Source organism: Cajanus cajan, chromosome 3, assembly GCF_000230855.2.
Source record: "Cajanus cajan strain Asha chromosome 3, NIPB_CcT2T_4, whole genome shotgun sequence".
Lineage (NCBI taxonomy): Eukaryota > Viridiplantae > Streptophyta > Magnoliopsida > Fabales > Fabaceae > Cajanus > Cajanus cajan.
The window spans coordinates 8,497,105-8,522,012 of NC_138519.1; the positions used below are offsets into that span (position 1 = coordinate 8,497,105).

At 36.6% G+C, this 24,908-nt stretch overlaps 2 protein-coding genes across 4 annotated transcripts; one reads left to right on the forward strand and one right to left on the reverse strand.

Annotated features, from left to right (window-relative positions):
• The first annotated feature begins 1,432 nt into the window (after nucleotides 1-1,432).
• LOC109816196 (alanine--glyoxylate aminotransferase 2 homolog 2, mitochondrial) lies at nucleotides 1,433-6,276 on the forward strand. Of its 3 annotated transcripts, none has more exons than XR_014432120.1 (10): nucleotides 1,433-1,725; nucleotides 1,839-2,069; nucleotides 3,010-3,180; nucleotides 4,035-4,178; nucleotides 4,352-4,531; nucleotides 5,089-5,314; nucleotides 5,455-5,568; nucleotides 5,668-5,754; nucleotides 5,850-5,970; nucleotides 6,090-6,276. XR_014432120.1 is itself a non-coding variant. In XM_083070334.1 (10 exons), exons 1-9 carry the CDS (start codon nucleotides 1,489-1,491, stop codon nucleotides 5,891-5,893), a joined length of 1,434 nt encoding a protein of 477 aa, XP_082926460.1. In that variant the 5' UTR covers nucleotides 1,433-1,488; the 3' UTR covers nucleotides 5,894-5,913; nucleotides 6,090-6,276. The 3 variants fall into 3 exon arrangements, 2 of the variants coding, with proteins under 2 accessions (XP_082926460.1, XP_082926459.1); XM_083070334.1 differs by having other exon boundaries at nucleotides 5,850-5,913; XM_083070333.1 differs by lacking the exon at nucleotides 6,090-6,276 and having other exon boundaries at nucleotides 5,850-6,047.
• Nucleotides 6,277-19,896: 13,620 nt separating this feature from the next.
• LOC145956017 (uncharacterized) lies at nucleotides 19,897-20,283 on the reverse strand. Its single transcript, XM_083071572.1, has one exon. It carries the CDS (start codon nucleotides 20,281-20,283, stop codon nucleotides 19,897-19,899), a length of 387 nt encoding a protein of 128 aa, XP_082927698.1.
• Between the last annotated feature and the right edge of the window lie 4,625 nt (nucleotides 20,284-24,908).

Genomic DNA, 24,908 nt, shown 5'->3' on the forward strand with positions numbered 1-24,908 from the left:
CGAATTTAGTCTCTCCTATTAAAAATTTAATAATTTTAATATATATATATATATATATATAGTGTTTTAAAATGATACAATTATTTGTCTAATTAAGTTAACGCATATTATAATTTTTTTCAATATATCAAATGATATATATATATATATATATATATATATTTTTAAAAAATAAATAAAATTTATATATTATTATTTTTATAATATTACTGATAAATTAATATCAATAATATTATTAGTATATTTATAGATAAACTAATAATTTGATTAATATACTTTTATAAAAATATAAGTATATTAATTAGAAATATACATATATTTTCTTATATATTTATATTTTTGTAAAAATATATTAATATATACTAAATCATATTTATCAAATTATTAGTTTATCTATAAATATACTAATAATATTATTGATATTAATTTATCAATAATATTAAAATATTATTAATATATAAATTTTATTTATTTAGTAATAATAAATATATATCATTTGATATATTAACAAAAATTATAATATACGTTAACTTGAATAGACAAATAATTGTATAATTTTAAAATATTATATATATATATATATATATATTTAAGATTAATAAATTTTTAATGAGAGAGACTAAAATAACTTAATTATAATATTTGTGGGACTAAAATAGTTCAATTAAAAATTAAAGGACTAAAATCACACAATTACAATCTTTTAGAGATTAAAATTGCCCAATTAAAATTTTGAGAATCAAAATTGCACAATTACAATACTTGAGAGATAAAAACATAATTAAGCCTAAGAATTACTCCCTCCATTTTTTTTTCATAGTCGTTTAAGGTTTTGCACGGGATTTAAGGAAATCATTGATATTTTAGTTTTCAAAAATATTTATTACTTACTTTCCTATTTTATCTTTTATTTTTTTTTTTGCATTTTTGAGACTGTTAAACTACAATCTACTCCATTAATTATTAATGCATTGATTACACGTGAACTATAATCTACTATATTTAATTATATCTGTCCCTTTTTTTGTTTTTTTTATAGTATTTTGTTGGGAACATATTACTCTTATAAGTGCACATTAACTTTATATGGGTAGTTAGAGAAAAAATAGATAGACATTAAAAATAAATACACACATTGTTTAATAAACATATATTAATTATCAATGATAAAAATAAAATAAAAAATTAATAAATCATTAATTTAATAAAATGACAATGAAAAAAAAATACAAAATAACTCAGAAAAGAAAACGGAAGGAATCTGATTCGATTTTTTATTTTTCTAAACGCTGCGGTAATCCTCGTTTTAAGACATATTCCAAAGCCGTAATTTTCACCAACTTCGATGGCCCTTTCGAAACCGTCACCCAATCTCTTCTCGCCACGTCATCACCCCTCGGGATCCTTCCCTATATAAGAATTCCCCATTCATCTTTCTCCTTTGTCGTTCTTCGTTCTCACCTTCTCTTCTCCCTCAACAGAGCGCAAATGACGGTCCCGCAAGCGATGAGGCTGGTGCCAGCGTCGCGACGCTGGCCGCTGCTTCTCTGGCGACGGAGCTTTTCCCGTCCGGCGTTGGACGCCGAGAAGGAGGCCGTGGGCGCGCTGGAGCTTCCGGCGTTCGACTACTCCCCGGCGCCCTATGCGGGGCCCACCGCTGGGGATGTTCTGGCGAAGCGCAGGGAGCATCTGAGTCCCTCCATCTACCACTTCTACAAGTCTCCCGTGAGTCCGCACTTGAGTAATAGTAATAATAACATTTAATGAGCATTAAATAATAATAATAATATATAGAAATAATTAATGAGAAAGAAATGATTGCCTGCGGTGGGGTGCAGGTGCACATAGTGGAGGGTAAGAAGCAATACCTGTTCGACGAGAAGGGGAGGAGGTACGTGGATGCGTTTGGAGGGATTGCTACGGTGTGCTGCGGCCACTGTCACCCTGATGTGGTCCAGGCCATAGTGAACCAAACTAAAAAATTGCAGCACTCTACGGTTCTCTATCTTAACCACGCCATCGCCGATTTCGCTCAGGCTTTGTCTTCCAAGCTTCCCAATAATCTCAAGGTTCCGCTTTTTCTTTTAATCATAATATTAATATGATTTTTTTTAAGTCAATGTAGAAGAATTTTTTATTTATAATTGAAAAAACTCTAATATAAATATTTGATGTACTACATATGTCTATAATTAGTCGTAGAAAAGAGAAATCACATATATGAATAATAGTTGTTGATACTCATGAAGTAGATGAAGTTCAAAATTTTGGGAGGATGCCACGCAAGCCACTATCCCAAGGGATGGGCACGTTTTGATGATTTAGGTAGAGTTTTGTATTCTATGTGTAAACTATTGCTTTCTTTGTCCATTAGAATGTTAACGTGGTTTGTTTGATTGAGATGCATTCCTTGCGTGGATGATCTCGATGCTACTACCACGTGGTTTAGTACCAAAGCATAAATAATGTGCATGTCGTTGTCATGCGATAAGATATATAAGCGATCAGTGTTAAGTTTAGCGACAAAAATAAATTAAAATATTTTTAACTATAGAAATCAACTATACTATAAAGTTTATGAAATCATAAAAATTAAAAGAGTGATAAAATTTTAAAAAGAAAAAGACCAAAGCAATTTTTTTTAAAATATAGGAATTATGACTAATTTTAACTAAAAATTGAGAGATGTAATTACTCTTAAATTAATTTATAAGAGTATACTTTATAATATTTGGTGACTTTAATTATTTTTTATGAAGCATAATTTCTTAATTTAATTAGTGAATCACGTTTGAAATTACTAGTATAATATGACCGATATAAAGAAAACTTTCCAATATTAGATATTTCTTGTGATAAATGTACTAGATGTTTCTATAGTAACCATTAAAATTTAATAATGAGTGAAAGATGTCTTGTGAACATGAAATTAATGAATGAAGATATTTATTTATTACATTTTGATTTGAAGAATAAATCATTTGTCCTTGTTTATTTTCATACACGCAGGTGGTGTTTTTCACAAACTCTGGAACTGAAGCAAACGAATTGGCCATGCTGATGGCAAGGATGTACACTGGGTGCCATGACATAATATCTCTAAGGAATGCTTACCATGGTAATGGGTCTGGGACAATGGGAGCCACAGCACAAAGCATCTGGAAATTTAATGGAGTACAGGTATAAGCATTTATTATTTTCATTCTTAAAAATTTAATATAGGATTTGGTATACTATATACAGAAATTTTGTAGAAAAAATAACTCAATTGAATCGACTTAATAATTGGAGATTGAAATCACAGGGTTTTATTTATATTTTTTGGTGTAATCGTTGTAATAAAAAAAAAATCTTGTACAAAATTAATCACAAAACAAAAGAAAATTCTTTGAAGCAAATAATTTAAAAATCAACCAGGCCACAAGTCCTAGTAATTGATTACGTTGTCGAGTGGATTGTCACATCTCGGTAGCAAACTCATTTTTAAACTCAACTTTCCACGTTCAACATCAAACTCTTTAGCTACAGAGGATGGGTGTCACGGGTCACAGGTTGCCACATGTTAATATTTAAAATGGACTTTACAATGGAAACTAACGTTCCATATTAGTAGTTCTAAGTGCCGTCTGTTTCAATAATGATATCGAAGTGTGGACCATACTGAGCAATGATATATCACAACTACGTGGTGTCTGATTTGGCTTCTTTCAATTCTGAGTCACAGATTATACAGATATATAATATATTAATGTGTTCCTATCTTTAGCGTTTCATTCATTGGAGTATCAACAGAACTTAATTAATCTTATCAGATTTGAATATGAACAAAAACTTAAAATGTAAGAATTAAAAAGATAATTGCTTAAAAGCTACAACTACTAGCACAATTGATTTAATTAAGCCAGCATGCTATGTATCAATTTTTGGCTTTGCTTTTATGTCGTTTGTAATCCTCAACCATTTTGGCTATGAACGTTAACTTATAACGTACTATACCGTTACCTAATATGTTCTTGTGCTGGTGTTGTCAACAGAGTGGTGTTCATCATGCAGTAAATCCAGATCCTTATAGAGGCATTTTTGGTTCTGATGGAGAAAAGTATGCAAGAGATGTCCAAGACATCATTAACTTCGGAACTTCTGGAAATGTTGCAGCCTTCATGTGTGAAGCCATACAGGTATCAAGCCAAATGCATATAGACAGATCCAACTTTTTTCTTTTCTTTTTAAATATAAAACCATCTTTTTCCCGTGTCTTGAGTATGTAACATGATATAATATACTGAATTTACTTTTGATTAAAAGAATAACGAAATTTAACACATCTTGATACTGCTCTTGTTTGTGATAGGGAGTGGGGGGTATCATTGAATTGGCTCCTGGTTACTTGCCAGCTGTGTACAACATCATCAAAAAAGCAGGAGGACTTTTTATTGCTGATGAGGTTCAGGCTGGTTTTGGTCGCACTGGTAGCCATTTCTGGGGGTTTGAGACCCAAAATGTTGTTCCTGACATAGTCACAATGGCTAAGGTAACTTTTCTACGATGAATTTGTTTGTGTAAACTTTTGTGAAAAGACTTCTAAAAGAAAAAAAATAAAAATAAAAAATAATCTTTTTACATAAGATAAAATTATTTTATGTATATAAACTAATTTGTAGAATATCTCTCTTATTAGCATCTTAAAAATCTTAATTTTTACTGATGTATTGGCTAATTTTAATTTAAAGAGAAGTTTATGTCAATTTTTCTTGCTATTTTTTTTTCTAAAATCAGTTTTAGATAAGTTTATCCAAATAAATCCTAAATGAGCTTGGTTAAGTTGATTACTAATACTAATACTTTCTGCAACCATATAATATACGCCAAAAAATACTTACCGATTTGATCATGAAATTTAATACTTTCTAGAACCATATAATATACGCCAAAAAATAATTACTGATTTGATCATGAAATTGTAACATTGCATGCATTTTTGGGCGATAGAGTGTCTTATGTGATGGCTTATTTCTCTATTCTAATTTGGCAGGGCATTGCGATATAGTGTCTTATGTGATGGCTTATTTCTCTATTCTAATTTGGCAGGGCATTGGAAATGGCATTCCCCTTGGTGCTGTTGTAACTACTCCCGAGATTGCAGAGGTCTTAACCCGCCGGAATTACTTTAACACCTTTGGTGGGAACCCTGTTTGCACTGCTGCAGGTTTGGCTGTTTTGAAAGTAATAGAGAAAGAACAGCTTCAACAAAATGCTCATGTTGTTGGATCCTATTTGAAAGAAAGACTCACTGCGCTCAAGGACAAATATGAATGTAATATTCTCACCCCTTCTTAGCAGAATTACTTATTCAAAAGCAGAGGAAATTTTACTGATGATAAGGCATTAGAGACGCAAAACTATCACTTTTTTTCTCCTTACTAATTTCATAAGCAAGCTTGGTTTCTTCTGTAGTGATTGGTGATGTGAGAGGAAGAGGCATGATGCTAGGAGTTGAACTTGTCACTGATCGTGAACTTAAAACTCCAGCAAAAGATGAAACATTGCATGTAATGGAACAAATGAAAGGTAAATTCCATATCCCTTCACTCTCTAGATAAACATTTTGTTGTAACTTGTAAGTATAGTTTTCTTCTATAACTAACCGGCCATTCTGTTTTACTACAGAATTAGGAGTACTTATTGGTAAGGGTGGTTACTATGGAAATGTTTTCAGAATTACACCTCCCTTGTGTTTCACCAAAGAAGATGCAGGTTAGACACTGCCTCAATGTTTCTCTTTGTTAACACTAGACAGCATGTACTAGTTTTTGTTACTTACAGCATGTTGTGTTTTCTGTTGGTTGCAGACTTCGTAGCAGACGCAATGGATTTGACCTTGTCCAGAATGTGAAGCTTAGCCAAGATCTTAATGTTAATAAAAGTCTACTATATCATAAGAGAAACTTTATTGTATCATCTTCATAATGCGTAAAATAGTCTACCCATCTACCATGATCTTTGATATGAATGAGCCAACAACTCGTTGTCTCTTGTTTTGTCGTTTATCTTTTCTCGTCGCTTATTATTACCTCTTTCTTTATTTTCAGGTAGCTCCATGCGAATCATGATCTTAATGTCGCTTTCACTTGTACCTATCCCATCCCATCTCGCTTTACTTATTAATGTCAATAATACATTATATTATGCCAAAATTGATTTTAGCCGTTGGAATTTTCTAATTAATAACATACCAACTTATTTTTTATAAAAAAATAAAACATTTCATTTTCTTTAGTTAGCTTCTGTTATATAGTATGCCCCAGCCCCACGACATGGGTAGAGCAAATTATGAAAGAGATAAAATGTCTGTTTGCCTTATCTATGATTCCCTTATCTATGATTCTATATAGACACAAATTTCTGTTGGTATCTGCATGGGAGCAAATTCCATTTTGGTTATCCGTGTTATGAGTTAAGCGTGTCCACCTTTGTTTTTATTTATTATATTAGTTTTTTCTCTATAATTGGTCAAGTCCTACGATTTTATAAGAAATCAAAACAGCCTTATGTTATCTGTTGGTAAGGCTGGATTAATCATTGAAAAGTAGAAATATCATAGAACTCTGTTTAGGTTTTCAGGAGTTGACGCTCTATGTTCTATTGTTTTAATATGACCGTGTTATTATATATTTGGGTAAACTTTTTTCCGAATAACTTCTAGGAAAAAAAAAAAGTTGAAATAATTATTTTTAAAATTAAAAGGAACTTTTGGATAAATTAATATGAAAACTTCTACAAATTAATTTATGTATAAACTAATATTTTATTTTTATTTTTATTTTGTACTCTTAAAAATGCTTTTAAATAAATTTATCCAAACAAATTTTCGATTACGGATAATTACGGTTGCAGAGTACATGGGTGGGAATATAACGTGAATAGTAATTAACGAGCTTCAAAGTTATGAATAAATTATCTAAAGCCCAAAATTAGCTTTCAGTACACAGATTAAAACGGAATCGAACATGCATATGTTTTAGTATATTTTGGAAATAGGAAAAAATAAAAAGACAAAAAGGTTAAAAGAATATGATTTTAAAGAGTAAAGTAAAAAACAAAGCAAGAAAACAATAAATTTATTACATTTTTTTAGTTTTGTTTATTTCGCTCAGCCCAGCTATAGGCTGTGCGTGCTTCTCACAGTCCTTCAATCTGGATTTAGTAGGCAGTTTCAGCTGAGTTGGCTTTCGATCGAACCGCATGCAATGACTCTAACACTCAAATTAGTTTAGGATCATTGGTATATGGTGATTAAGGTTAAAGATATGTCTAGTATTTGGAGTGTTCTTGTCTTTGTAGACCTTTTCTCTTATATGATCGATAAATTAAGTCAAGATAATGAAATTATCTTATTTATAATATCAGAGTCTTTGGATTATCAGGACTGTTAAAGGCTAGCTTCTAATGTTAGTTGCTCTTTGTGTATATCTTAGAATCAATTATGACCTCCAAAATTATGGCAAAAATTGAAAAAATTGAAGCAATAATTATTTGTTGTTTTGACATTCAGTTTGATTTTATAATTGGTTTTGATAGAATTGAGAGTTGATATAAACACACTAGGTTGGATTTTGTATTCATAATTAATTTGGGGATTAAAAGGGCCTTGCTAGATTGGGTAGGCCAAATTTAGAACAATAGTCTTCAAGTTAGTAGGTTATATTGTTAAGTGTTTGACTTGATGTATGATCAATGTATGACTGGACCTAAACAAGTCGAAGACAAGTGTAAATCAATATATATGTTATGAGAATGGAAAATCATTCAAATTTTGGGAAAGTCCCTCTGTTTCATATCTATTATTGATGTTTTAACCTTTTTATTTTATTTCAAAACTATTAATGTTTAGGAATTAAAATTTAATTAATATTTCCTCCAAATTTGTTTATAAAAAAATACATAAGAATTTTTTTATCATAATTATAAAAAAAATACATTTGCAAAATATTAATTATTTTTATATATTTAATTTATTATAAAGTCCATTAACGGGATACTCATCCATTTCTCAAATAAATGAATACACTCATCACCTATTAATAATATAAATACATTTTTGTTTTCTTCGAGTTTTTGGGCTTAATTATGAACTTTAAAAGATGCAACTTTATTCCATTATATGTTCCTTCTATCTATTTGTCTATGAACAAACTCATCTATTAAAAGTGTAGTGGAAGTTTCACACCATATGAAAAGAGGAATACTTATAAATTTATAAAATACACACATATTTATCTTTTGAAAGATAATTAAAATTAAAATCATAAAGACTTAGACTCAAAATAGATAATTTCATATCAATGTATACATCTTTGTAGGATATTCCTTGTACACTCTAACAAGATCAAAGTAGAAAAGATAATAAATTTCTAGATCTATTGCATTTTGTTATAGACTTGATCTAACTTAGATCCATCTCAGTCCAAATCCAAGTTATCTAAGGCCTGAAACCAAGCAAGTTAGAGCCTTTCCACAATCTCGGGGCAGTACAAATCCCCTTTTATTCTTAAAGATAATAGACATTAATTAATCATCATACTATTCTATCAAGTATCAACATCATTAGAAATGATTATAAAGGCAACCTAAGGAACAAGAGCCAGAGATAACTCTAATCCCCCTGTCTATATTTTGATTCTTACTGACTTGAACATTAAAATTCTTGCGGCTAACATCAACAATGTTCAACATAAAGACTCATCTTGTAGACACCCGCTGACATGTTAACTTGTGAGAAGTCATCATTACAGATACATTCAACTAAATTCATCACCAATTTATCCATCATTTTATGTCTTAGAATATTAGAATTTTGAAGGGATTGGAATTAACTTGACCTTGAAAGCTAGTTTAAGAGAAGAATCTACTTTATAAATAACTAGCAGAAAAAAGGTACTCTGTGTCTGCATTATATTAGAAGAAAAAAATAAATAAATAAGAGAAAAATGAAAAATTACTCAGAAAAAAGGTAATTATTAAAAAATAAATAAAGAATAAAATGATTTATGTAAAAATAGAAACCAAAAGTAATTATTGAAAGTGGTAATTTAAATTTGATTAAAAAATATTTTTTTTAATTTTTTAAAATAAAAAGGTATAATGGTAAAAAAAAAATAGAGACCAAGGTAGTTACCAAAAAGTGTATCTCCTTTATATATTAGTATAGATAAGTTTAATAGTCATGATCTATTAGTGTAATTAAACAAGTTATTGTTGATATATATTTTTTAAAAATATTTATTGTAGAAATATATAAACTTGTCGTCATTAGTTTGTGATTGGGATGACGGTTCATAGTCTTTTTTTTTTCTTTTCTAAACAATATATTTAGTTATATCTAACCATTAATAAGTTGTTGGTTCGATTAAAACAAAACTTAGATTACTTAAGTAAAAATTTGTGGATGAAAAAAATGTGTTTGAAAAAAGTGAGACTCTACTAAAAATAATTAGTCAAGTTTCATAATTAAAATCACTAATCAACACATGTAAGTGAGTATTATTTTTTCTTTTTGGAAACAAGAAAACTTAATGCATTTCATTCATGCATAATGGAAGAAGTAATATAAGTAGGTAATGAACTAAAAATGTGGATGAGAGCAAAGATTTTGAGGTCGTAGCAAAAGAGTAAGCAACAAAATTGGCTTGCCTCATGATAAAATTAACATGTAAGTGAATACTTAACATTAATAATATAATTAAAAAAAAATTTATACCTAGTCAATACATTATCTTAATTTGGAGAGTAAATTTTATATAATTAAGTATTTATAAATAACCCAAGATCTGGAATGATAATAGGCTCTAATATTTTAATAGAATTAACAATGAAAAGGCACTTCATATCTCTCTGAAAAAAAATAAATATTTTTTTTAAAAAGTGGATAATTATTATTTTGTATATACATTATATTCCTATTTTATCCTTAGATATTTATTGGTAAAAAAATCAGAATACAAATATAAAGATATAATTATCTGTGAAAAAGTGGACATTAAAAGGAGATATATATCCCTTTATAAATTATCATAGATTGAAAATAATTTAACTTCAATTAGCTTAATTGACCCCATAAACTCGATTGAAAGGATTACTAAAGTGATTCTAAATTAAATAATATATCTAATCAATGAAAGTTATTGGTACTGAATTTGTGCTTCAAATCTGTTGAGTTGTGGAATGAAAAAAGCCTTCAAATGTAACTGTATATCCGCTTACAATTTTTTTAATTCAACAAAAAAAAACTTATAAGGTTTTTCCAATGTCTGATCCTATATATATCACCTTGATATATTCATTTTATAGAGTGAGATTTCAAAACTAGTACTTAAACTACTGCTATGAAGTATAATGAGCTCGATAATTTTCACAGCAAATTAATAAATTAAGAGAGGGAGTGTATAAGAAAGCAGCAGATGAACTTCAATTTTGGATCTTTTTGATATAACTATATTCAGTTTCCTTGAAAATTGTTTAACTAAACTACTTCAAACATGATATTCATACCTTACAGTGAATCATATGACTCCTATCTAAACATCTACCAGCTCACCAAAGCTAAATGTATTTATAATTAGACGATAGGCAAATTATCCAATTTGTCTATTAGGTTTCTCATAAATATGTGTATTCCATAAACAATTCTGCTACAATTGAGTTATACAAAAGAAATAAAATTTACGCACTATTTTAAGTAATCTTAAATTAAAATTATATTTTATCTTCATAATTAGAGCCGACTTTTAATGCAGGCTTGAATTATAATTAACTGAAAATAAATAATAAAAATATTTTTTTACCAAAAATATTAAAAATACTTGAAATACTATATGCTCAAGTTTTATTTTACATAAGATACATTACAAAAACATCCCTAACTAAACATGGTGATAGGAAAAATTCCTCAACTCCCATGTGATGAAGCTGCAAATTCTCTTTATACATTTAGAGAAAAATGGTTTTCTATTATCTTGATATATACAAGTATCATTTCCCATATATATTAATGCAGAACCTACACACAGTCATATATATGAAAATCTATATCGAAATCACCCGTATGTCTATGCAGAAGCATCAGTTAAATGAGAATATTGGAAAATTTATTAAGCACCATATATGGAAGAGAATAGAGACTAATTAAAAGAACAAGGACATTAAAGTAAAAGGAAATTCTAAGTGAAAATTCAGCATGAATTTCCCTTTGTCAATTGAAAAATGAAAGAGTAATTAAAACTTAGTGCATATGATATGACCTAGCTAGCGATCAGGCCTACCCATCATTGAAGTCATGGGAGAAACCCTGCCGGAAACCGCCTCAGTTGGCCGGAAACGGAGGCCGGAAAATGTGAGCGACGATACCAAAACGAAAGCCATGTCGATCAAGAGATGTGCGTATTCATAGTACATGTGAATGCACTTCCTTAGAATCACAACACCCAACATAGATATGAACGCCTTGAATCTACCCATTTGTTTGCACTTTTTCTGCTTCTTGATGTTCTCGCTTTGACAGCAACCTCGGTTTGTTACTTTGTTTTGTTTCATTTATTCTTCTCACCTTCCAGAATCTTGCTTTTACTATGCTGCCCTTTTTTACAGTTCATGGGGATAAATATTTAGGGTCACTGTGCAAGTGCATATCTTTCTACATGTTTAATGTCACTGTCTCATTGTTACCCCCATAATAATCATATATAATTTTTCTTTTTTAAGTCAGCTTAATAATATTTTGAATTTACTATCGAGTGTATTTTTTATTTTTTATTTTAAGTTTATTAAAGGAGTGTAATTCTTTTTTATTTATTAATTTCTATAGAAATGAAATAGTGCTTTTGATATGATTTTATATTTAAGATGAATTATGATCTTTAATTAAAAATATAAATGTTGAAGTTAATGATTTTTAGTTACTACTGAGTGTGTATAAATTATTTATATGATTTGTTTTAACTTGATTAATAATTTTAAATTTAAATATTAACACGTCAAATATCTAAAGTAAAAAATATGTCACAGAAAAAAATATCTAAAGAGAAAATTTTAATACTAAAAATAATTTTGTCATATTTTAGCACAATTGTCTTGACTATTGGGGTATAAAAAATACATTAATTTATAAATTACATGATGCATGCTTCACATCCTTTTAAGTCAAATATCACAGTTTTTTTTTTAATTACTCACAAAATTTTGGCAAAAACAATGATTAAATAATAAAATCTTGTTTAATGATATCTTTCTTGACTAAAAATAATATAATTATTTATGTATTAGCTCTCATGAATGGATGAGAGATGCTATTTCTTTAGTAAAAAAAAAATCCGAAACCATAAAAAGCTAACACGTATTAACTTTTATAAAATAAAATATTTATTTATATTTAACTTTTTAACGGTCGAACTATTAGAGTTAACTTAGTGGTTAGGTGAGAATGGGTTGAGGTAATCAGAAATATGAAGACCTAGATTCAATTATCACTGTAATTATTTTTATAATTTTTTCTTATTTAAAAAAAAAAAACTTCAATCTACTTATGAAAAGAGTTTAGTTTAATTAATTGAGAAGAGTAATACCAACATGTAATAATAATAATAATAAAAATACTTTGGCTACTTGAGTTACCATATTATTAACAAAACATAAAAGTAAATAGTTAGCAACAAAAATTGTTTTTTCATTATAAATTTTAGTCACAAAAGTTTAGAAACAAAACCATTCAAAATCACGTATAAATTACTTTATCAATAATTTCAAAAAAAATTATAGTAAAGGTTATCAATTAGTAGATTATGAAATCGTAATGGGCAAATGAGTAATTGTGTTGAAAGGAATCGTCAGAGGAATTTTGAACCGGAGATTAAAAAAAAATAAAAAAGATGAGAATGAGTGCCAGGTATAAGAGATGAAAATGTGCACATGATGGAGACATTGATGCAATGGAAGAACCGATGGCTCTAAAATTGTAAGTTTGTAACCATTGGTTTTGTCTTCTTCGGTGCCATGTGTCCAAAGTGTCGACATTCTTTATTATGCAAAAAGAAATATTAAATTAACCTCATCAGAGGGGCTTTCTTAACAAATTCTAAAACTTTAAAATAATGTCAAAAGTTAAGGATCCCGGTTCTCTGGTAAAAACAAAAAACAACAGAAGCTGCTGTCTCTTCACTCATTTCTATACAGTCATAATTTTAAAATATGAAAAATACTAACAAGTGCTGCGAAGAAATTAAAAAAATCATTAAAGATTATTTCTACACATTTTTCATATAATTTTATTATATTTATTTATTACAAATTTTCTACTTGTTAGTTATTTAATCAATACCCTAATATGATATAAAATTATGAACTTTGTGATAGGTACTAGGACCTACAAGTATCTAAAAAATAATTCTTAATAGAGAGAGTATATAACAAGGATGGAGATAGAATATATATAGTATCTACTTGTCCCACTTCTTGCACTGTGCATCTATTTGTATATACTTATTTAAATAAAATATTTTATATTACAATATAAAATATTAACTTAAAATGTTAAATTGCATTATGTTATGTATTCGATTAAAATTATATCTTTTATTGATATTTTTTTAGTTATTACTATATTAAAATAGATTATCTTTTATTTCTTTTAAATTTATAATATATTAAAATAGATGTAAGAAGATTTAAGTTTGATTTTCACTTTTATTATTATAATTTTTTTTGTTGATAAAAAAATAATGTCAAGTATATTAGAAATGAAAATACATCAAATCTATTAGGACGTATATCCTAACATCACCTATTTATTAAAAAAATGTTAGATTTACACTTTTTTAAAAGTTTGATTAAAAAGGTTAGACATTAGACTTTAAAAAATTATATAATGTATAATATATATATATATATATATATAATATTTATATTTAATATATATAATTACTAACAATATGTTTTTTTTAAATGATTTAATTAATTTTTTTTTGAAAGTGTTACTGTCATACGAATTAAGGCTAATATTCCAAATATTTACTAACCTTTTTATATTTATAAATGTGTATTGTCTTACTATTTGTATTTTTGTTAATTATGGAGCAATAGTTGTTCTAATTAATAATTGTAAATTTTATTTTTTCATATATTTGACATTTATTATTTTTATTAGTAAATTTGAAAATTTGAACTTATGGTATAAGTTTTTTTTTTTTAGTATAATAGTTTCTTAAATTTTTTAACATTATTATTAGTCCTTACACAAATTATGAATAAAAACAATTAAGGTTGATCTAGTTAGTGACAAATCTAGAAAATTTGTCAAGTAAAAATAATAAGATATTATATAATATTTTTATTTATAAATAATAATTTTATAGAAAAATATATTTGTGGTAAAAAAAATCTAGAATAACTATTTTTTTTATAAATTATAATTGTCTCGTGAATAAAGTAATCATTTCTTTTTTTATTTTTTATTTAATATTATATTCAAGTGTGAATTTATGTTTTTTCTTGCGACTTATTTAATATTAGAAAAACAAAACGATAAAAACCAGTATGTTAAAAATAATAAAATTACTAATTTATTTTGTTTTTTATTTCTTGAAAATTTCTACGTTCATTTAAAATAAAATTATTTTATGAAAATAGTGTCTATTTTTTGTATGAGTACATTTTATTATTATTATTATTATTATTATTATTATTATTATTAAATATGTTTAAGTTAAAAAAGAAAAATTTTATGTGACAATTACTCGCATTTTTCTTAATGTGAATTCTCTTTTGTCAACACACAATATAACATATATATAATATAAAAATAGTTAAAAATTAAAATTAAAATAAAAAATAACCTTTATTAGCAAACTAAATTATAATATCTTTAATGAGTAAAGAAGTAATAAATATTTTGATAAAAAAATATAATATATTATAAAATATTAATATTTTAATATATTAGAAATAGTAGGACAAATATAATTAATAGTATATATTTTGTCAAAAAAATTTAATAGTATATAAAACAAATTGAGAAAAAGCAAAATTGTAGTGGAGGCAATTATCCCCACTATTATGACCATTGATTTGTGCCTAGATTTAGTGGTAAGGAGTTAGGTAGTATGTTAGAGGTTCAAGGTTTGAATCTTAGTGTAGCTATTGTATAAAAAATAAAAATAAAAAGCATGCATAGTTTAGTCCATGAACAAAATTTATTGATCTACTTAGGTTCATTGACCTACTTTTGACCTACTTAGGCCATTTCTTTATTTATAAGTCTTGTATAAAACAAACTACTTAGATAGGCATTTTGGTTAGGCTAGACTTTTAAGGAAGTTAGATTAGACATTAAAAAATGTTTATAACAAGTAAACATTATAGATTCAAGCTTAATAAATATATTATAGGTTATATTTAGCCCAACAAAGTCTAATTTGTCTGACATATTTTTAGCCCACCAAAATGATTAAAACTTATATTTAGAACATTTGTTTCTAATGTTGTTTGATTATAAGTGATGAATTATGTTTGAATAATTTAAGGTTATATCATAATTGTCAAGTATGTTAATTAATACCTGTTCTTACCGGAAATCTGCTGTAGAGATGATCTTCCGAGTAAGATTGGTGAGCCTCCTTCGCTGGTACGCTTGATGCTCCAAGATGGGGGTGATACCTGCAAAAGAGACTCCGATGCTAAAGTTAGGGTTTGTATGAGTATGAGTCTCGTATAAGTAATGCACGTACCTTAGTGTGAATTAGGGTTGCTTTGGGCCCTGGGCTTGAGATGAGATATGATAAGATTAGATAATGGGTTTCGTCTGGAGCGAGATTCCCCGAGATCAGTTATGATCTACTTAAATGCCGAGCTGACGTCGCGTAGCGCGTGCCCGGGGTCATATTGCGCTGTGATGCCGAGCTCGGAGCTCGGTTTCGCAGTACGGATAGTACACTAGCCCCCCGAGCTCCGAAGACCGTAGGTCGAGGAGTTAAGACCGAGCTCGCTGGAGGGAAGTGACCCTTCGCGTACGTTGGCTTGTCAAGGTGCCATGTGTCGTAACTGTCGCTTCTCGTTTCGATAACCGAGGTCGACGTGTTAATGGGCGCGACGATTATGCAATGATGGCCTCATTTAATGCGTGATCAGGCGTGCCCCCTGGTTGACACGTGTTGTGGTCGTTTGAATTTTAGAAAACCCCCTTTTCTCTTACTTGCGCCCCTTCCCCTTTCACTTTACTCTTTTCATTCTCTTTCTCCTTTAGTTTCTTGCGCAAGCTGCTTCCTGCACCTTCGCTTCCGTTCGGTCTCCGTCGCTGTTTCCGACAACTGGGTTTCGCCTCTTCCTATTCATTCTTTCTTTTGTCAAAGGGGTACCAGGTACTTCGATTTCTCTGTTCTCTCTCCTTTCTCCCATCTTCGAGTCTTTTCGCTTTCTTGATGGGTAGAGAGAGTGGTGCCGGGTCTTCTGCGCCTGCCAGGGGTAGGGGCAGAGGGCGTGGCAAGGCGGCGGTTGCTGGAAAGGCCACCGTTGAGAAGAGTGATCCGCCTAAGGATCTAGAGCCAGGGGTTCCTGGTTACGATTGGGTCAAACGTGATATGGCCGGGGTCCAAAGCGTGTTCCGGTCATTCCTTGAGGTCAACGCGATTTGGAAGACACACTGGATTTGTGACCCTTCCATTTCTCGGATGATCCGGCTTGAACCCTGTCAGGCCGATGAGGGTGTGTATATGGGGAGGTCCATTAACCCTCCCCATTTCTATATGTACCAGTGTTTCTTCATAGACCTGGGTGTCTGTCTTCCCTTCACTCAATTTGAGTGTGATTTTTTGGACTTTATCAACTCGGCTCCTTGCCAGTTGCACCCCAACAATTGGGGTTTTTTGTGGGCTTTTCAAGTCCTTTGTACAGTTATAGGGATAGAGGTGTCTCTTCCCGTCTTTCGTCATTTTTATCAGATGAAGCTAGGCATTCCTCCTTACGACATATTGTCTCTGAATGGGGGTAGGGATGGGGGTTTGTTCACTTTCTACTCCCAATCATACAAAAATTTTAAACAAGAATTTTTTCGGGTTGCCCTTGTGGATGTCGACCCGATGGAGGATGGGGCATTCTACTTTGGCGAGTTGCCGAAGTTCCCCTTCTATTGGTGCCCCCAAACCGTCTAGGTTTCACAAGGAGGGCCAATTGTAATTGACGGTTGCGGAGTTGGCCGCCATTGAAGATCTTAAGGCGCTCCCTCGGCCGCTGGATTGCAAGCTCATCCTGTCGCTCGAGAACTCGGCGCACAGGGAGAGGGTCCTGGAGAGTGAGTATCTTGTGTTTTGGTAGTTTGTTAGGGTTTGTGTAATTTTCCTTTGCTGATGTGTTTTGTTTTCTGTTTGCATGAATCATGGGGAAGAACTTGTGGCGTGAGCTGAAGCACCGCTACAATGTTACCGAGCTCGAGGTCCCCGAGCCTCAAGAGGAGGAGGGCTCCCCCCTGAAGGTCAATCGAAAAAGAAAGAGGGGCGTGAAAGAGGTCGGGGGAACCTTTGCCCCTCGCGAAACGGAGGAGGTTACCTCCAAGGCCGCTGATGCCGAGGCGGTGGACTTGACCGGGAGTCCCCCGCCCGAGGGGGCTCCTCCAGTGGCCACTGAGGAGGTGGCTCGGGTCGCTGAGCCTGTTGCTCAGGCTACCCAGGTGGCGACCCCGGTTGCTGAGCAGGCTGCCCAGGTGGCGACCCCGGTTGCTGAGCAGGCTGCTCTCTCCACCGAGGTAAGTGTCTTATTTTCTTCAATATTTCTTCTGTGTTAATTTTGCTCAATTTATTGAGGCGATGTGGCTTTTTGCAGGCCAGGATAGCTGCCGTGGTAGGAGCCAAGGTTGCTGAGCATGTCGTCCGGGCGGATGTGGTGAGTGTTTCTCTTTTCGATTTTCCTTTTACCTTACGTGTTGTTCTTGTGTCTTTTGACATGGGGCCACTTTTTGCAGGCAGGGGGCGTTGTTGGGACCTCGGTGCCCCCGAGGTCGGAGGTGCTCGGCGTGGATCCTCCTATTGTCCAGCAGGGGGCGTCTGCCCCTGCTTCTGTTGAAGCTCGTGGGAAGGGGCCAAGCTCTGAAGTTCTGACGCCCACCCCAGTGGCGTCGGCGCCATCAACTGGCCCGTCAAAGGGGCCTCCTAGAACCCAGTACCTCGCTCAGCGCTACCACAAGGGCCGGGGATGCAGTGGTGAGGCTGGATCATTTGAGTGCCTCGGAGGACATTGATTCTTGGTGGAGCGCTGGGGTGTCTGCAGCTAAATTTTTTCCTGAAGGGTCGCTGAGCACGGCTGATCAAGCTATGATCAAGTCGGTCGGGCCTGTGGAAGGCCTAGATGCTGCCCAGGTTCTCCTGTAGAGGGGGGTGGCCATCATGGACTATTGGAAGCATAAATGGTCCAGGCAGCAGGAGGACCTGGCGAGGTTGAGGGGCCGAGTTCAACCTTTGAGAGAGGAGAATAAGGCCCTGAAGGAGGAGAATAAGGTTCTAGGGGCCGCTGTTGGCGAGGCGAAATTGTAGGGGGTTGAGCTTCGAGCTGCTAGGGGCGACCTTGCGAGGGTGCAGAAGTCTCTCGAGATCGCCCTATGATCCAACGAGGCTTATGCCTCCCAGGTGGGTGAGTTGCAGGAGCTCGCCACCTCCTCCCGAGGTCGTGTACGCTCTTTGGAGGATGAGGTGACATCTGCCCCTGGCCGAGTGAGGGCTTTGGAGGATGTCCTGACTTCTCTGAAGGGAGAGCTGGTGGCGACGGCTGAGAAGCGTCTCTGTGACGAGGTTCTTCTCGGTGGTAAAGAGGAGGAGGTCGCCTCTTTGAAAGTAGAGCTGGCGAACCTGGAGGAAGCCAAGGCGGGGTTGGAGAGGAAGCTCGAGGATACTGAGAAGGCTGTTGTCTTTGAGCATAAGAGGGGTTTCCTCAAGGCCGCCCGGTAGGCTAGGCTCATCGCACCAGGGTTTGACTTCTCCGCGATGCACGTGGAGAAGGTTGTCCGCTTTGGGAGGCTAGTAAAGGAGGATGACGTCGAGGAAAACTCCAGTGACAATGCCTCTGCGTAGGCCAATTTTGTAATAGCCTAGTTTAATTTTTCCTTGCTTTAATTTTCTGTTTTGAATTCAAGTTTTGAACTCTGGAAACTTTGCTTGTATATGTATATTTTTCTTTGCCTTTATGTCTTGGCTCTGCTTGTGCTGTTTGCACATTTTGAGACATACGTTCGATGGTTGTTGTGTGCTCTTATACTTGGTGATATTTTTCCTTGAGTTGATCATGCCGAGGTTCGAATTCGACCTCAGTTTTAAGTAGTTTCTAGTGAAGGTTCGACCTCGACTTCGACCGTACTGGATTTCGAATTCGACCTCAGATTTTCGCTGAGTAATATTGTGAAGGTTCGAACTTGACTTCAATCAAACTGGGGTTCGAACTCGACCTCGGATTTAGGTAATTTCAATGAAGGTTCGGACTCGACCTTAATCAAACCGGGGTTCGAACTCGACCTCATGTTTAAGTAATTTTTGTGAAGGTTCGGACTCGACCTTAATCAAACCGAGGTTCGAACTCGACCTCAAGTTTAAGTAATTTTCGTGAAGGTTCGAACTCGACCTTAAATTTTTGTTTTGTGAAGGTTCGGACTCGACCTTAAGTGGGGGAGAAATAGATTGGTTTGAACTCGACCTCTATTTATTGTAAAACGTAAAATAATGCGAAAAAGATGTGAGTTGAATAGAATGAGTCATTTTATTGATTATATAAATGTGCCTCGTTAAAAACTCTCTCAGCCAAAACCCATTTTTTCTGTTTTTTGGGACAAAAGACTGATGCGGGAAAAGAGTGCACAACTCATTCGTACAAAAGTCAGCTGAAGTAGAACTTGAGATGCGTAGCATTCCAAGTTTGCAGTATAGGTTTTCCGCTGAGTTCTTCTAATCGGTACGCTCCATTTTCCAAGTCTTCTGTAACTCGGAAAGGGCCACCCCAAGTGGGTGCAAGCTTCCCATCTGACGTGTCCTTTCGAGCTTCGCCTAGCAATCGCCACACCAAGTCACCAACTTGGAAAGAACGAGGTCGTACCCGAGTGTTGTATCTTCGGGAAGCTCGGAGTTTGCATGCTTCTTTGTGGATTTGAGCTTTGTCTCTAAGCTCGTCCACCAAGTCGAGGTCAGCTGCCAACTCTTGAGCGTTCTGCTCGCTGTCAAAAACCTGACGTCGGTGGGACATCTCTCCGACTTCTACTGGGATCATTGTGTCAGCTCCATAAGTCAGCCTGTAGGGTGTTTCTTGCGTGGTTGACTGGGGGGTGCAATGATACGCCCAGAGGATGCGGGGAAGTTCGTCGGGCCACTGTCCTTTGGCGTTTCCCAGCCGTTTCTTGAGTTCCCGGAGGATGACTTTGTTGGCTGCTTCGGCTTGGCCATTGGTTTGGGGGTGTTCCACTGAGGTTGGAAGATGCTTGATACCGAGCTCTCGGAGGAAGTCCTCAAATCCCTGTGCGATGAACTGTCGGCCGTTGTCAGTAATAAGGGTGTGAGGGATTCTGAATCTGCAAACGATATTTCTCCAGGTGAAGTAATCGATTGCCACGAGGAGGAACTTGAGCTGGCCTTTCGTAGGGGGAATGGCCCGAGGATGTCCATTCCCCACTGGGAGAAAGGCCATGCTGACATCATGTGGTGGAGGGTTTCGGGCGGTTGCCGGTGTGTGTTGCTGAACTGCTGGCATTCTTTGCATTTCTGTATGTAATCTTGGCAATCTGACTTCAGAGTGGGCCAGTAATATCCAGCCCGGAGTACTCTGGTGGCCATCGAGCAAGCTCCGGAATGCAAGCCACATATGCCCCGATGAATTTCGTCGATGACGTTGGCTGCTTGGGGTGCGGTCAAACACTTGAGCAGCGGGGTGGAAATGCCACGTTTGAATAGTTCGTCTCCGACAACGACAAACTTGGCCGACCTCATTCTCATCTTCCGAGCTTCGTCTTTGTCTTTGGGCAAGGTACCCTCTTTCAAGTAATTCCAGATGCCCGTCATCCAGCCCAGGTCTCCACTGTCGCTGACGTTGACAACCTTGTCATCGAAGCTAGGTGAGTGTAGGGTCTCTTGGATGATAGTTCGGTGCTGTCCAAGCTTTTTGGTACTGGCAAGCTTCGATAGGAGGTCAACCTGGGCATTTTGTTCGCGCGGCACATGCTGTATGGCAAACTCGTCGAAGGACGAGATCTGCTGGGATGCGATGTGGAAATACCGTTGCAGAAAGGTGTCCTTTGCCTGGTACGTCCCATTGAGCTGCTCGACCATGAGTTTCGAGTCGCTGTTGCAGCTCACTCTTCGGGCTAGCCTTAGTCCTACGAGGAGTGCCTCATACTCTGCCTGGTTGTTGGTCACTTTGAAGCTGAACTTGAGGGATTGTTCCAAGGTAACTTGATTTGGCCCCTCCAGAATGATACCTGCACCACCACCTTTAGAGTTGGAGGACCCGTCAACGTGTAAAGTCCATACCTGGGGTTCCTCGGCAGTAACAGGTGTGAGCTCGGCTACGAAGTCAGCCAGGCACTGGGCTTTCAGGGCGCCGCGACTTTTGTATCGGATGCTGAACTCGGATAACTCTACTAACCATGCGATCATTCGTCCGGCGAGTTCCGATTTACTTAGGATTTGCTTTATGGGGTAGTCGGTTTTGACTACCACCTGGTGGCTTTGAAAATATGGTCGGAGACGTCGGGCCGCGGTGACGAGTGCTAGCGCCAACTTCTCAACTGTCTGGTATCGCTTCTCCGCGTCCTGGAGGACTCGGCTGATGAAGTAGATCAGCGTCTGCGTCTTCTGGTTTTCTTGCACTATTACAGCACTGATGGCGTTTTTTGCTATGGCCAAGTAGAGTAGGAGGTCGGTATTGTGATTTGACCTCTGTAGGATCGGTGGGGTCGAGAGAAAGGTTTTGAAGCTCTGGAAAGCTTCTTCGCACTGACTTGTCCACTGGAAGTCTTTTGGCTTCTTTAGCAGGGTGAAGATTGGCCCCGCTTTCTCCGCGAGTTTGGGGATGAATCGGGATAGTGAGACTAACCTTCCTGCTAGGCGTTGGACCTCTTTCATCGTTTGCGGACTCTGCATCTGGATGATGGCTTTGCATTTCTCGGGGTTGGCCTCCATTCCTCTACTAGTGATCATGAAACTGAGGAACTTGCCCCCTTGAACGCCGAAAACGCACTTCTCCGGGTTGAGACGCATGTTGTGCTTTCTGATCTGGGCGAACACCTCGGCGAGATCGATAACATGGTCTATTGCCGAGGTGGTTTTGACCACCATGTCGTCGACGTAGACTTCCATGTTCCGCCCGATCTGCTGATGAAAAACCTTATCCATCAGTCGCTGGTAAGTTGCCCCTGCGTTTTTGAGGCCGAAGGGCATCACTCGGTAGCAGTAGTTGGCGTGGTCGGTGATGAAAGACGTGTGCACCTCGTCGGGTGGGTACATCATTATCTGATTGTACCCGGAGTAGGCGTCGAGGATGTTGAGGAGGGCGTGCCCGGATGCTCCGTCGATCAGCCTGTCAATGCTTGGCAAGGGGTATGAGTCCTTGGGGCATGCTTTGTTCAAGTCGGTGTAATCGACGCACATGCGCCACTTTCCCGAACTCTTCTTCACCAGAACCACATTCACCAGCCATGTGGTGTACCTGACTTCACGGATGAAGCCGGCGCTCAACAACTTTTGTGACTCGGTGATGATGGCCTCTCGCCTCTCACCACCGACCTTTCTCTTTCTTTGGGCCACTGGCTTTGCTTCCTTGTGTATCGCTAACCGCTGACAGATGAAGTCAGCGTCTATACCTTGCATGTCAGCGCTGGACCAGGCAAAGAGGTCAGCATTTTTGAGGATTTCTGCTTTGAGCTGCTGTCGCAACTCCGGGCTCAACTGTCTGCTGATCTTTGTGCACTGCCTGGGAAATTTTCCGATCTGGAGGTCATCGAGCTCGTCGACGGGGCTTGGTCGTTCGTCATGAGAGTCGGATCTCGGATCGAGATCAGTGATTTCTTCGTGGTTGATGTGAGCTGCGGTGGGAGGGCCACTTTTGCATTGTTCACCGGGTGAGGCGATCTTCAGGCTTTTGGTGTAGCATTGTCGTGCCGTCTTCTGGTTCGCCTTGACAGAGATAATCTTCCCATCATTCCCATGGAATTTCATGGTGAGGTGTGGGGTGGACACTACTGCTCCGAGTTGATTCAAGGTCGGCCTCCCGATGATTATGTTGTAGGAAGTGTTGGCTTCCACGAGGAGGTACCGAACCATGACCTGCCTTGTGTCCGGAGGTGCTCCGAAAGTTGTCAGTAAGTCCACGTACCCCCGAGTGTGAACTCTCTTTCCTGCAAAACTGACTAGGGGCTCTGTGTGAGGTTGTATGAGAGAGTGGGGGATGTCTAACCTGAGAAACGTTGGCCAATACAGGACGTCGACCGAGCTCCCTTGGTCGATCAGTGTCTTGTGAACCTCCCAATTGGCTAACTCCACAGTTATAACCATGGGATCATCCTGGTTGGGATTGACCCCGACATAGTCGTTGTCGGAGAAAGTAATCATCGGTGAGCTCTGGTGCGAAGCTGAGGTGGTAGGGTGTATGCAGTTGATATTGCGCAGGTGTCTTTTGCGAGCCGAGCTGTTGGCGCCCCCTCCTGCGAAACCACCTACAATTGTGTTGATCACTCCCCGTAGGGGAGCTGGCCCCGTTTCCTGGCTTACCTCGGCTTGCACTGCTTCACCGGGGTTGAGTTGAGAGCCAGAGGGTTGGTCCGTGCGAGCTCCTGAACCATGTCCTATGTCTCGTCCTGGTCCACCGTAGCTTCCCTGGTGACTTCGCTGGACATAGTGGCCGAGGTGGCCTGATTGGATGAGTTCTTCAATGCGGTCTCGGAGTGTGCGGCACTCCTCGGTGGTGTGGCCGTGATTCTTGTGGTACCGGCAGTGTTTGGACTTGTCCACACTGTTGGGAGTGTGGCCTGGCAGTGGCAGGGTGAGCAGGTTGCTGCCATTGGCCTCCTCCAGAATGCGGACTCTGGATGTGTTCAGGGGAGTGTAGAAGTCATATCTCCCCCCTCTGTTTGCTCTGGCCAATTTCTTGAACTGGCTGTCATTGTTGACTTTTACTTTATCCTTGTGACTCTGCTCTATCTTCGTTGGTCTTTTTCCACGAATTTGGTCACGGAAAGCGGAGTGTTCCTCCATCTGGATGTATCCTGCAGCGCGAGCGCGGAGCTCGTCCATGTCGCGGGGAGACTCACGACATAGGCTGTCGGCGAATGGCTCGGGCTTAAGTGCCATAAGCATGGCATGTAGGGCGACCTCAGGGTTCAAATTTTTGATCTTAACCGAGGTGGCAGCAAATCGTTCCATGAACACCCGGAGTGGTTCGTCGTCGTCCTGCCTGAGGCTGGCCAGGGCGGCCGGAGTGACATGGTGAGGTCGGCTCGTCGCATACTGCGATGTGAACCTTCTGACTAGGGTGCCGAAGCTATCAATGGACTTGGCGGGTAGTTGGGTGTACCAGTTGAGCGCGGCCCCCTTAAGCGAGGTCGGAAAAACCATACACAGAATAACATCATTAATTGTTAGTGTAGAGGTTTACCTGTGTTGTATACAGGTCGATGTGCTCATCTGGGTCCGTTGTGTCATCGTAGCGATCGAGGTGGAGAGACTTCCACCCATGAGGGAGTGGTGTCTCCATGATGCCATCCACAAAAGGGTGGCGGCGGAAGGTTGCCTGATCCCCTGGGATATGAGTAGGGGCCTTGCTGATTTCATGGGCCGTCTTGTGGTCGGTGCATGGGACCGATGCGTGGCAGGTCGTTGAGTCGGTGCCCTAGTCGCGGTCCGGGG